At 51.4% G+C, this 12,369-nt stretch overlaps 1 protein-coding gene across 1 annotated transcript in view; it reads right to left on the bottom strand.

Annotated features, from left to right (window-relative positions):
* Nucleotides 1–1,354: 1,354 nt before the first annotated feature.
* Nucleotides 1,355–12,369, bottom strand: part of PDLIM1 (PDZ and LIM domain 1) — a 46,053-nt gene continuing 35,038 nt past the window's right edge. Inside the window, exons 5-7 of the mRNA XM_025880856.2 lie at nt 8,917–9,068; nt 2,236–2,353; nt 1,355–1,851 (exon numbers count right to left, since the gene is read on the bottom strand). Coding sequence (XP_025736641.1) covers nt 1,665–1,851; nt 2,236–2,353; nt 8,917–9,068 — 457 coding nt within the window. The 3' untranslated portion in view covers nt 1,355–1,664. The remainder of the gene's footprint in view (nt 1,852–2,235; nt 2,354–8,916; nt 9,069–12,369) is intronic.

Genomic DNA, 12,369 nt, shown 5'->3' with positions numbered 1-12,369 from the left:
TCTGTGTCCACTCTTGTCCCTGATGGTGAGGTTTTGACATGGCATAAAAATCAGTTATTTGAATGGGTAAGTCAGTTTAAGGTATGTCCCTGTGAAAAAACCCTCCAAATAAATCCCATCTCAGGAAAAAACAAAAAAAAATTCCGAAGTTTCTGTCATGGTTGTCACAAATTGGTTTTCCCAGGAAGCAAACTGTGACCCGGGGCTAGTGAGAGGTTAAGTTTAGGAGGGGTGCCCTTGGGACCATGACCTGGGGTGGGGGTTGGGGAGGGAGGGAGGGAAGCAGAATTGGGCGGGGAGAGAAGTTGGCTATGAGCAATACAGCTTTAAGGGAGGCCTCAGAGGACGCCTACAAAGCTGTCCAGGGCTGGGGCAGGGGGCCAGGCCCAGATATGCTCACCTCCGCAGGCACTGGACCACCTGGGAAAGGGGCCATGGGCCAGCTCTCTTCAGGTCAGACACTCCCTGGGAGGGTTGACGGACAGGGTCCTCCACTGGCAACTCTCCGGGCAGCTCGGGGGCCAAGTCCTTGGGTTCTGAAGGGGTATCTGAGTGACGCAGCAAGTGTCAACACTGCGGGAGTCTTCATGCGACTTCTGAAGGCAGCCCCACCCAGATCTGGTGGGCCGGCTTTTCCTGTGGGAAGCTTAGATGAGGAAGGTCACTAGAAGAGGAAGGTCACAACAGCCCCTGCGCCTGAGGTTGGTAACTCAGGCTCATTATCTCCAGTCTCTACCACACATTCTGGATTCCCCTCACCCTCACCCAGCGCCTCTGCGTATCTGAGCCTTCCCTGATGGTATGACCCAGAGCCACATCCCTGCAGGTCCCATGTCCTTCTCGGACTGTGGCTGCTGAACATGTCTATTTGCCGTCAAAATTCCACAAGGGACTACCAAGAGGTGTCTGAGTTTAGCACCTAGGTGATGCCCATCCTGAGTGTGCTTCCCTTCACAGAGCAGAGGGGCTGTCGTGGCAGCTAGCAGCCTAGAGAGGGACTCGTTAGGGAATATCTGAAGGCCCAACTGGGAAAGCTCTCCATCTCTTGTTTGGGAAGCATTCATTTCCTCAGATGAGTCCCAGAACAGCCAGACAGGAGAGAAGACATCATTTCGTTACAACATAACGAGGCTGATCTTACATTAGCATCAGAGAAAGAGAATTTGGAGCAAACTTCAAAGGAAGGTGAGAACATGGCTCATTCAGATGTCAATCTTCTCACACATGGAGGAGAAGGCCTGCAAATCTCAGAGAAGTGGGGAACCCAAAACAAGAGGAGAGGCCTCAGAAATCTCATCTGGCCTGAGACAGGAACGAGGATGCACGGTGAAATGAGAGAGAGACACACACTGCCTTGGAGTCTATGCATTTATTGAGTAAAACCGAACTCAATGTCAGACATACTCAATTCGGTTTGGTTCAAATGTGGCTGATGTCCATTTGCAGCAGAGATGAGCTGAGGTAAAGAGAAGACCCAGGGACGCTGGCAAGGGGGCACGGAACAGAACCATCCTCTGTTAATCGTAAAAGCAGGCGTCACGCAGCCAGTGAGTCAGCGAGCAGAGGCAGGGAGACGTGGTGTTTGATGAGCAGGGGTAAAACCAAAGTCAGCAAGAACTTCCAGGAGTGGAGAGGGCCAGAGTGTGGAGAGGAGGCCTGCGGGGTCACTTGGGGAACACGGTGACCACGTCGTAGCCCTCAGGGGGTGTGACCCGCTCCCGGGCGTGCTTTTCACAGTAGATTTGATCCTCCACAAAGAAGTGGCCCTTCTGTTTCAGGTTGGTGCCACAGTCAGTGCACACGTAACACTCAGGGTGACGGTGGCGGTCCCGCAACTTCACGAACACGCCGCTGCAGGAGGGAGGCAGGAAAGGGCTCCGTTAGCGACAAGCACCTGAAGGAGGCACCACAGCCGGGGGCTCCTTCCACGCGGCCCATCAAAGGGCGGATCAGGGCCTCGGAACCGGCCACGCGCATTACTCGTGAAGCCCTCCCTCTTCAACAGAGAGGCCCTTTCTCTGGTTTGACATCAGTCACACCCTAAGGGTTCCGCGGCCAAGGAAAACCTTCACACCTGGCTCTGGACATAAAGGCCCACTTGGCCTCTCTGCTCCATTTTCCAGGCAGGAATTCTTCCCCATCACACCCCAAATGGGCAAACTCTGGCACTTTCCACAGCTGCATGGTTTACCCCACCTGGGGGGCCTCCGACACCGGGGCGAGGCAAATACTCACACAATGCCGGTGCCACATTTGTCACACATGGGCAACTTCTGGGCGTTTCCAATCGATGCAGCCACTTTGGTGACCGGAGCCTTGACACTTCTGAAACCCGAGGGCTTGTTAGGATCCCCTATAATGAGGAAAACACTTGGGTTGGCCAGGAAGGGTGGGGTTGCAGAAGTTTCATTTAGCTTTTTCAGAGTTGCTTATACGTAGTACCAGAAAGTTCCTGGAATCAAACGGACCCGACTCTGCTGTGTGATCCTGGAAAAGTTACTTAACCTCTCTGGTCCTCAGTTTCCTTTTCTATAAAACAGGAGCTCATTTCCCCCTTCACCATGGTACAAAAAGATAAAAAAAAAAAAAAATACACACAAAGCCCTCCCACAGTACCTGGCACCAAGTCGGCCCTCAAAACACAAATTACATTTCATTCTGATTAGATGCACGCACATACGGATATGGGAACTTCAAGATGACTTCTACGGATGGAATAAATAAAGACGCTACCCGATCATCAAAAGGTAGTGTATTCAGATGCTGAAAGAAACCCACATCACAAGAAATACAAAACCATTACAGCAGAGCACCTACAGGCAGCCGGATAAAACCCACCTGCTACAGAGCAGAGCAAGCGACCTCCCTGCAGTCAGCCGTGTCTGCAGCAGATAAGCTGCTGGCTGAAGGGCCGCGTGGTCCAGCACGTCTTCAGAGCACTCAATTGTGGGAGCTCGTTAACAGCGGCCAAAATGACTATTACTGCGTCTATTTGGCCGGTCAGCAGTCTTGTTGTCAGCTGGGACTGGACTGCAAATTCCTGCAGCGCCAGGACCCTGTGTTATACACTTTGCGACATGCCACAGAGCCTCGCATGGAGCTGAGCATATACCGGAGCCTCCATAAACGCACGGAAATGAACGGTGAAATGCCTTGACAAAGGCTTGGATGGTCCCCAGCTCGGCCCGGCATGCTGTGGCCAAGAAGCCAGGGAAGTCTCTACACCCGTGGTTCTGAGCTGGCATGGGGGAGATGGGCCAGGCCCCAGGAGAGACTCCCTAAAATTCACAGACCAGGCTCTTCCCCAGAGCTGCTAACGGAGCATCTCTAGAGGCAGGGGCCCCAGGAGATCCTACTCTATGTCCCCAATTAAAACCCATTTCTTCAGACTAAAAGCAGCTGTTCTCAGATTTTACTGTGCGTCGGAATGACGTGGAGAGCTGACTCCAGTGCAGCTCACTGGGCCTCACCACCAATTTCTACTTCAGTGGGCCTGGGGCAGGGCCCGTGAAGTTGCATTTCTAGTAAGTTCTCAGGTGCTGCTCAGGTGACTGGTCCGGGAACCACGCTCTGGGAACCACTGGACAAGAGCGGTTTCCTGCATAAGGTGAAGGGCTGGGGAGAGTCGTGCTGTAACCGCAGCCAGGCTGGCCAGTCCCGGGGCTGACCAACCAGGGCCCTGGTTCTCTTGTCCTTCTAGAAAATGGGTCCCCCTATGCCGACTGGTGCTTCCGAACCAGAACTTGAGATGAATCCAAATAAGGAGCACTGATAAGTGGCTAGGATGGTGGACTGTGTATTTTGTCCAGAACTGTGCGTCCCCTCCCTACCCTTGCCATGCATCCCAGTAGGTCAGTGATTCTCTACTGGGGGTGATTTTGTCCCCGGGGGGGAAGAGTTTGGGTTGTCGCAACTGGAGAGCAGTGCTTCTGGGCTCCACTGGGTAGAGGACTTATCTGGCCCCAAATGTCTACAGCATCAAGCTGGGAAACCCTATTCTTGGTGGAGCATACGCCCCACGCCACAGACTTTGGGTTTGGCCCCATGACTTGCGTTGGCCGATGGCATGGGAGCAGATGTGAGCCTTGTTCTGGCAGAGGCATGAGGAGCACTTGTGTGGTTTGGTCCTGTCCCCATGGGCTTCCGACCCGTGTCTTAGCAGCAAGGCCCCAAGAGTGTCGCCTCCCTGTGCTGGGCTCCTGGCATGGGAAGACTCACGGAGCCAGGCCCAGCCCCACCATACCGGGCCAACCCACAGCCCGACCAGCAGCCCTCATGGAACACGAACAAGAAGTGCATTCTGCAGCCCACTGTGGGCTGACGCCAGGGGCCAGCCAGCCTGGGAGATTCTGGTGCCTTATGGAGAACAGCACGAGGGAATATTTAAAAAGCAGCCTGTTTAAATGGCCCTAACATGGGGTGTGGACGGCGTGGCCTCTCAGGGTTCCCCCATCAGTGCACTAGGGAACTGATGGACACAGATGTCCGTCTGGCGGCACATGAGAGGAGCAGGGGTTAGGAGGCCCCAGGGTTTCCACTGTTTCTAGCTATAAGCTCCACGATTAGGCTTGGGGGAAGGCTTGGTGCTGCCCGGTTAGCTGCCGTGGTGCTTTGGTCACCCCAAGTCCAAGTCCCTTTTTGCCTTCCCCAAACTTCCTCCCTTCCTTGGCCCCAGTCTCAACTTGGTTCATTACAGACTTTTTTTTTTTTTTTTGCATTAATTGTGATTTTAAAAAACACTGCAATGAAGTATCATTTTTGTCTTGATTGTTGAGTTTTTGGTGCCCCCTTAAATCTGTACCCAAGGGCAAATGCTTCCCTCCTGTCACCCTAATCCTGGCTCCCTACAGGAATCTCAGAAGGGCCCGGGTGGCCAGCTTCATGCCTCTAAGCATCCTCAACAGGCTCCCTCCTCATGTGCGGGTTCCTGCTGCTGCAGCCACCCAGACTGCCTGCCCTGAGAAAGAAGGAAACACGGCAACTCTGTGGCATCTCTGCGTACCCAGATGGCTTGGAAGGGAAACTGATTGCCCAGGGAACCAGCTGGGTGGGGTTGTGGTCTCAGGTGATGGGGCTGTTTTTCACAATTCATTTGACCAGCAGAAAATTTATAGGTTGCATTTGCAAGAGGGCAGGAGAGAAGGAAGGAGGAATAGGAGAGCCCCACTTGGCAGGAGAATCCACATCCCTTCTCCAAACAAAGAGAAGTAACTGGATGAAACTGGGCCTGGGGCGGGGACAGGGGTCACCTAGTTGGCTCAGTCAGTAGAGCATGAGACTCTTGACCTTAACGTCATGAGTTCAAGCCCCAGGTTGAGCGCAGACAAGATTTAAGAGAGAGAGAGAGAGAGAGAGAGAGAAAATGGGCACAGCATGGGAGGAGGCAGCCCTGTGCAGGACTAAGCCGGCGCTGTGTTCAGCCCTGCAGCGCCACCTGCTGGCTCCATTTTCTTCTCTCCCTTACAGCCAACAGCGCAATCTCAAAGAAATGTCATTTTGTCCTTCTCAACAAGCTTACAGTAAAAATATTAGCGCCCTTTGGGCTCTGGGAAGCTATAAAAATTTCCAAATTTCTCTTTTTCCAGTGAAACTTGCATGTCAAAGCTTTCTGGGAAAAAAGTAAAAATGGGTTCAGTAAGGCACAGCTTTTTTTCTGTCCGCTTCACTGCTCGGCAACCTTCCAGAGCTCCACATTACCAAAGAACCAAATTCATGGTCCTCAAGCACCTGGTGGTCCTCCATGGTCTGACTCCAGACCATGTGAGGATTCTCTGCAACCCTGCACACCCTGATACTTCCTGAGAAAGTCTCCAGCTTTCTCATCTCAGAGCCCCCAGCGTCCACTGTTTTCTCAGTCCTTGATGCTTCCTTCAAGTCTCCTCTCATTAAAATTCCCCTTAAATGGCCAGATGGATGATAAACAAGATGTGCTACAGACACACTGTAGAATCTTCAGCCTTAAAAAGGAAGGGAATGCTGACACCTGCTACAATACAGATGAACCTTCAGGACATTATGCAAAGTGAAACATACCAGTCACAAAAGACAAATGCTGTATGATTCCATTCACAGGAAGTGCTTGAAGCAGTCACATTCATGGAAACAGAAAGTAGAGTGGTGGTTTCCACGGGCTGGGGGAGGGGGCTATGAGGAGCTAGTGATGAATGGGTACAGAGTTTCAGTTCTGTAAGAGGGAGTTCTGCGGGTGGGTGGTGCTCATGGTTGCACAATGGTACGGATGTAGCTGATGCCACCAAACTGTGCACTTGAATATGGTTAAGACAGTATATCTTATGTTAGCAGTTCACCACAATTCAAAAATAAAGAATAAAAAGCCTCCTTGTTCCCTGCAAATCTAGAATTTGATCCAGAGTAAGATGAAGTTTGAGAAACCTAGGACCCTTTCTCCTAGTCCAGAGGCTGAATTTCATCCAAAAGGAGAAGACCCACATTGAATCTTTTGGAGGTTTATCACCAAACCCTACTGCAGCCAAGCCTCCCATGTGGGGCCTCACCGTCAGTGGGCCTGGCACTTTATGTGCACCATTTCCCTTAATGCTCCAAACCATCTGTGAAGGGCGCCTGGGTGGTTCAGTCACAGTTAAGCATCTGCCTTCGACTCAGGTCATGATCCCAGGGTCCTGGGATGGAGTCCCACATCAGGCTCCCTGCTCAGCGGGGAGTCTGCTTCTCCCTCTCCCTCTGCCCCTCCTCCCTGCTCATTCTCTCTCTTTCTAATAAATCTTTTTTTAAAAAAAAGTAGCCATTATTAGCCTCCCTGGACATGTGCAGAAACTAGGGCTTAGAGAGATGGGCAACCCGCTTGTGTTCTCCAGGTGGGTCACAGGCAGATCCTGGATGTCAGTGCTGCAAGGGCAGTGCTACTTTATGAACCCGAGGCCTTCTCAAATGACAATAGCCCTCACTGAGTGCTTTACGATGTACCAGACACTGCCCTGAAGTTTGACCATTACATCTCAAATAAAAACAGGCGTGTGAGCTCCTTGGCCCAAGAGCCTTTTGCATGCAGTAGATGTATGAACTGGAACTTACACTGTTTCATTCTGTAAAAATTTACTGCAACTACATATTAAGAAATATGGAAGAGACTATAAGATCCATTATCTCCCTTCTTTTTAGCAAAATTTTCTTTGGAGCAAGAAGATATCCATCCCAGGGAGGACAGAACTGTAATTCTCAGACTCTCCTGCAACTGGATGTGGCCATGTGACTAAATTCTGGTCAAATTAAATGGAATGCTAGGGTGGGAGTTCTGGGAAAGAAAAAGCTGGCTGGTCTGAAAGGAGTCCCCATTCAGCCCTTCTTCCTTCCTGGTGCCTGGATGTGGTCATGATGGCTGGAGCACCAGCTGCCAACTAGAGCCATGAGGTAACCTTGAGAATGGAAGCCACAGGCTTGGTAGATGGAGCACAAGATGGAAGGAATTCAGATCTTGATGAGCATGGAACTGCCACCTCAGGGCAGCTTGGTGAGCCCGGGCTGTAGGTCCTTCTCTGTGACACGAGGGTATTTGACTAGATGAGTTCTGCCGTGTCTATGTCCTAATTTGGGCAGGAATGGACTGACTTTTCCTCTCTTAATTGAAGGGTTTTGCACCCACTTACTCAGAGTAGATAAGTTGTGGTTTCTCACATGTTTTGATAAAACGGGTATCCTCTAGGGTTGATCCCCAAATCACTTGTCTGTTGGCCCTAATACTGGAACTTCATACAGAATATGACTCATTCCTTCCAAAGTGCACAGGTACAACAAGCAAAGGGGGGAAACTGCTGGTAGAACAATGCCCTTTTAGCATAAGAAAACTTCTCCCGTAACTTCCTGGGCTCCTAAACTGTCAATTTCTCTAAGAAGCCTGGGTCTGGGTCTGTCAGTAGGGAACTCTCAGCTCAAGAAGAACTCCCAGGAAGCCAAACCTGGAGCTGGGGACCTGGGGACTGGAGGTTACTCTTGCAGAGGGCGCTCAGCTGTGGCCCTCACTGGTCGCCCCGAGCAAGCAAGTCGCTCCCTCCCTTGGGGCGGGTGAAGCAGGTTTCATTGTCTGCCTCACCAGCTCTGTCTTCACAGGAGGGCACTTTGGGAAAGGAAGAGAGAACAAGGGAAAGCAGGCCTCCGGTGAAACACTTGCGTCTCAGGGAAGGCCAGAGAGCTGAGTGTGGGGGGCTGTCCGCAAGGCACAGCCACACGGGTGGTCCCCGGTGCCTCAGGCATCAGGCTCACTCCCTGGATGAGCTGAGGCTGACCTTGTGCCTCTTGAAAGGTTTGCAAACAAAATCACAGGCATGAAGCACCTCCCGTATGCTGGTCATGGTGGGGGGTGTTTGTGCCGTGAGGACACTGGACCCTCACACCAAGCTTAGAGGAGAGGATTTTGGCCCCTGACTGACCGAGGAGAAAACAGGCCCAGAAAGGTCACCGGGGAGGATGTGGCCAAACTGGAGGGTTCTCTGGCTTTCAGGAGTCCATGTACCCGAGAGCAAGAACAAAAGCACCGCCCTGCACCCAGCTTCTGTGTTGCTGATTCCTTTTCCTTCTGCTTGTCACAGCCCATGGCCTTCACCCAATCACACACGTCAGCCACCACAGAAGCATGGGATGTAGGCTTAAACCAAACAAATGGCCAAGGGACAGACGAATAGAATCCCACAAGAGTCAAGCTCACCCTGACGTCAGCCTCCTAAAGCTCATGTGACAGCAAACAGCTGGGCAGGTGTGGCTGGGAGCTTGTTCTCTCTCTCTCTCTCTCTCTGAGCTTTTAGCAGTTTCAAAGCCATGCTTTCCAATGTGCTTCTTCCACCCGCTCAGGGCTGTACTCACCTTTGTTTCAGCCACGACTGACCCTGACCCAGACCTTGCCCAAGAGCCTCTGAACCCATGCATGCACGCAGGGTGGATTACCTTTCTCCTCAGACTCTAGGATTTCCTGCAAAACCAGGAATGAAGTGGATTGTTTGGGGGGCTCATTTAACTCCTGTTTCTCTTGAAGCATCTTGTAAACTTCAGATTCTTTGTCGATGACGAGTCCGCTTGGAGGCTGAGAATGGTCTAAGCTGTAAAGAATGTTTGGAAATTCGTTAGGACATGCCAGAAGTTAGAAAAAAAAAAAATTCGCCAGGCACCCCCTTCCAAGTGACGACAGTCCTGAATCAAAGGGTGGCTAGAAAGGACCTCACTGGACAGAACCCGCTCTGAACTCAGCCGCAGACCTCCTGCCAGTGTGATGAGGTGCCCGCTGTCGGAGCTGGTTGCTGTTTCAATGCAGTCAGAGGCTATTTTCCCCAAAGAGTTTCACTAATGAGATTACTTTCTGGCCTAATCCTGTGGAAAGGGAATGCTGCACTTCTTTCTTAATTACATAAACAATATTATGTCAAAATAGAATTCAGAAGAGGAGAAACGTCAACCACAACCTGACCGCCGCAAGCTCGGCTGGGTCCCCTCAGTACGGGCCACACGCATGCTCCTCACGGAGCAGGAAGCAGTGTTCTTTCTTCCTGACGATATGGAAGTCTTTCAAAAGTGCTGTCAGCGAGTGACGGTCTCCATAAACTCTTGCAGCACTCAGGGCCAAGGGCTCCGAGACGGCAGTCTCTGCCTTGCACAGCTCACAGGGCTGGTGGTGAGGGTGAAAATCACCAAGTGCCCTGTGCTCGGTTCCCCAGGGCAGGACAGGCCAAGCTGGGGCCGCGTTTCCCCGCCCCAGGACCTGTTTTCCAGGCTTTTCCAGGAGCCTCGGCTGCCTGGTCTGGGAAGGGGTAAAACGGAAGGAGACTCCAGTCAGCTCTGTTTGCAAAGTCTGTCCCGAGCCCCCTTCTCAGCACGCCCACCCCCACTGTGTGTCCAGGCAGCCACCGCGGACCCGCACAATGGACCACCTTTGTCGCTTGTCCCTGCACTGCTGTTCTTAGCCCTGGGACAGTCCTATTTCCAAAAGGAGGCCACAGCGACCTACTAAACACAAGAATCACACTGTGTCGTGATGTGGCTCCAAGTGTTCTCATCTTAGAACCAAATACTTACAGTTTTAATAACAAAATACTAGTTTAATCAATTTCATCTCCTTTGGAGTAAATTTCCATGACAAAACGTAGAAAGGCCCTGAAGAATGCCGCCCTGCTTCTCTCTGCAAACACACGGCCTGCCAGCCAGCCCCTGCCTGCTCGGCTCTCCTCACACCAGCCTCTGTGCTGTTCCAGAACACGGCAGCCTCAGAGCCGCTGCACTTAACTGCTCCCTGCGCCTGGAGGGCTCTGTCCAGGTCGCCCCATGGGGGCTGCGCTCCCCTCCCATCTTCGTTTCTGTCTCTGCTCAGATGTCCCTCCCCGGAGGGCCCCCCACCCCGGCCCCCATTGTATCTCACCCTCGTGCCACGGACTCTAGGTCCATCTGTCTGTTTCCTCACTGCCCCTCTCCCCCTAGACAGCGAGCCCCAGGAGGACAGGAGCATGGTGTGTCTTGTTCACCAGCACATTCCCAACCCATCAGTGCCTGGCACAGGGCCCCGGGCTCAGCAGGATGAGGGCGTGAAGGGAAACTGCCAAACAGATCAACGTGCAACACCCTCTCCTTGCTCCTATGAGGTCACAGGGGACCTTCCCAGGGGGTGTGCCGGGGAAATGGCAGCCCAGCCTCCTGGGCCCAGATTCCCCCGGCTTCTGAGCCTCGGCTGCTTTTTCAGAAGCTGCCACCCTCTAGGGAAGAGGGACAGTACGCCCGATAGGGCCACAGAGCAAACGTCAGATGGCGGTGCAGGGTACCAATGCAGACGGATAGGTCTATGCGCAAGCGCGGCGTCATCTGTGGGGAACAGAGCTCTGTCTACCCAGCCCGCCAGGCCGCCTCCCAGGTCCAAGGAGGCAGGCAGTGGCCCCCAGCAATCTTTCTCAGCAAGTTGAACCACTCCGTCTGTAGGGCTGAAGCCACTCTTACAAGTGCAAGTCAAGTATGCCAGTGACATTTACTCACTCACTGCCCACCCATCCACCCATGTGTCATTCATTCCCATTCCCTTTTAAAAAGAAAACAGGTATATGGGTGATTATAGGGGTGATTCTCCCCAGGTTACCTCTCCCTCTCCTTCTCTTTTTATATATTTTTTAAAATTTTATTTATCCATTTGGAGAGAGAGAGAGAGAGAGAGAGAGAGCAAGTGCATGCAAGCAGGGGAAGGGGCAGAGGGAAGAGGAAGAATCCCAAGCAGGCTCCACCCAGCACAGGGGCCCTACGTGGGGCTTTGATCTCACAACCCTGAGATCACAACTAAGCCAAAATCAAGAGTTGGACACTCAACCCACTGAGCCACCCAGGGACCCCTCTTTCTCTCTCTCTCCCAGTCAGCCTCCCGGGCACTTGGGTTCTCAGGTCCCCCTGGACACAGAGTCAGCTGCGTCGATGGAAGCTCAGAGAATGAAGTGTTTTGCTGCTGCCGGGGAAGGTCAAAACGGAAGTAGAAAGACTCATCAGCAGGTCACTTGTGCCGGCTGCAGTGGGGGGGAGGGAAGCCAGCCACCAGCCCTGTCCACACCGCTGGCTGGTCCCTGCCTTTGTCTCTCTCCTTCCCACCTGCTGGGGCCTGTGAGCAGGTGATGGGCCCACCTTGAGGAGTGGTCTTCACAAACGGCCACTGTCTTCCCCTTGGCCCACCTATTCATCCCTGTTGAGTCGTATGCCTGACTCTCTCTGTGGGTCTTGAGTTCTGAGCTTGCCTTATATAAACATATTACATTATTTTTGATAAATATTTTTTCCTATTACACTTAGAACTATTTTAAAATCAAGATCAGACCATGGAATGTTCTTGGGAGAATTCTTCCCCTTCTTTGGTGTATGTGGTTATGTCTGGAAGCCACCAAGGGAACACTAAAAATGACAAAGCTCAAACCACAAGGTCGTCACATATTCTTCCAACACATAGTTTTGTAAAGTATTTCTGTGATTTTAAAAAAAGGAAAACAATTTACTATTTATTCTCCAATAATGATTATATTGTTCTACCACTTGACAATTTATAAAACACATTCAATATCCATTCCTTATTTCAAGGACTGATACACCTAATTCAAAAACAGTATCATCAATAAAACAGAGAATAAAAAAGATAAACCCAAAACTCTTAACTACAGAGAGAACAAACTGATGGTGGTGGGTGGGTGGCGTGAGGGGGTGGGGCAAACAAGTGATGGGAATTAAGAGGACACTTAACTACACAGGAATTAAAAAAAAAAAAATTCTTTAAAAAAACAAAAACAAAAATAATATCCTGAATATGTTACAAAAGTAATTCTAGGTCAAAAACATGCCTACGAAATGGAGCAAAAAAAAAAGCATTCTCATTTTTATTAACAACAATGG

This window comes from Callorhinus ursinus, unplaced genomic scaffold, assembly GCF_003265705.2.
Source record: "Callorhinus ursinus isolate GAN/ISIS: 27379988/994484 unplaced genomic scaffold, GSC_fseal_2.0 scaffold20, whole genome shotgun sequence".
In the NCBI taxonomy this organism is placed as follows: domain Eukaryota; kingdom Metazoa; phylum Chordata; class Mammalia; order Carnivora; family Otariidae; genus Callorhinus; species Callorhinus ursinus.
Note: the sequence above shows the minus strand (reverse complement) of the source record. Positions and strands in the feature narration are given on the sequence as shown.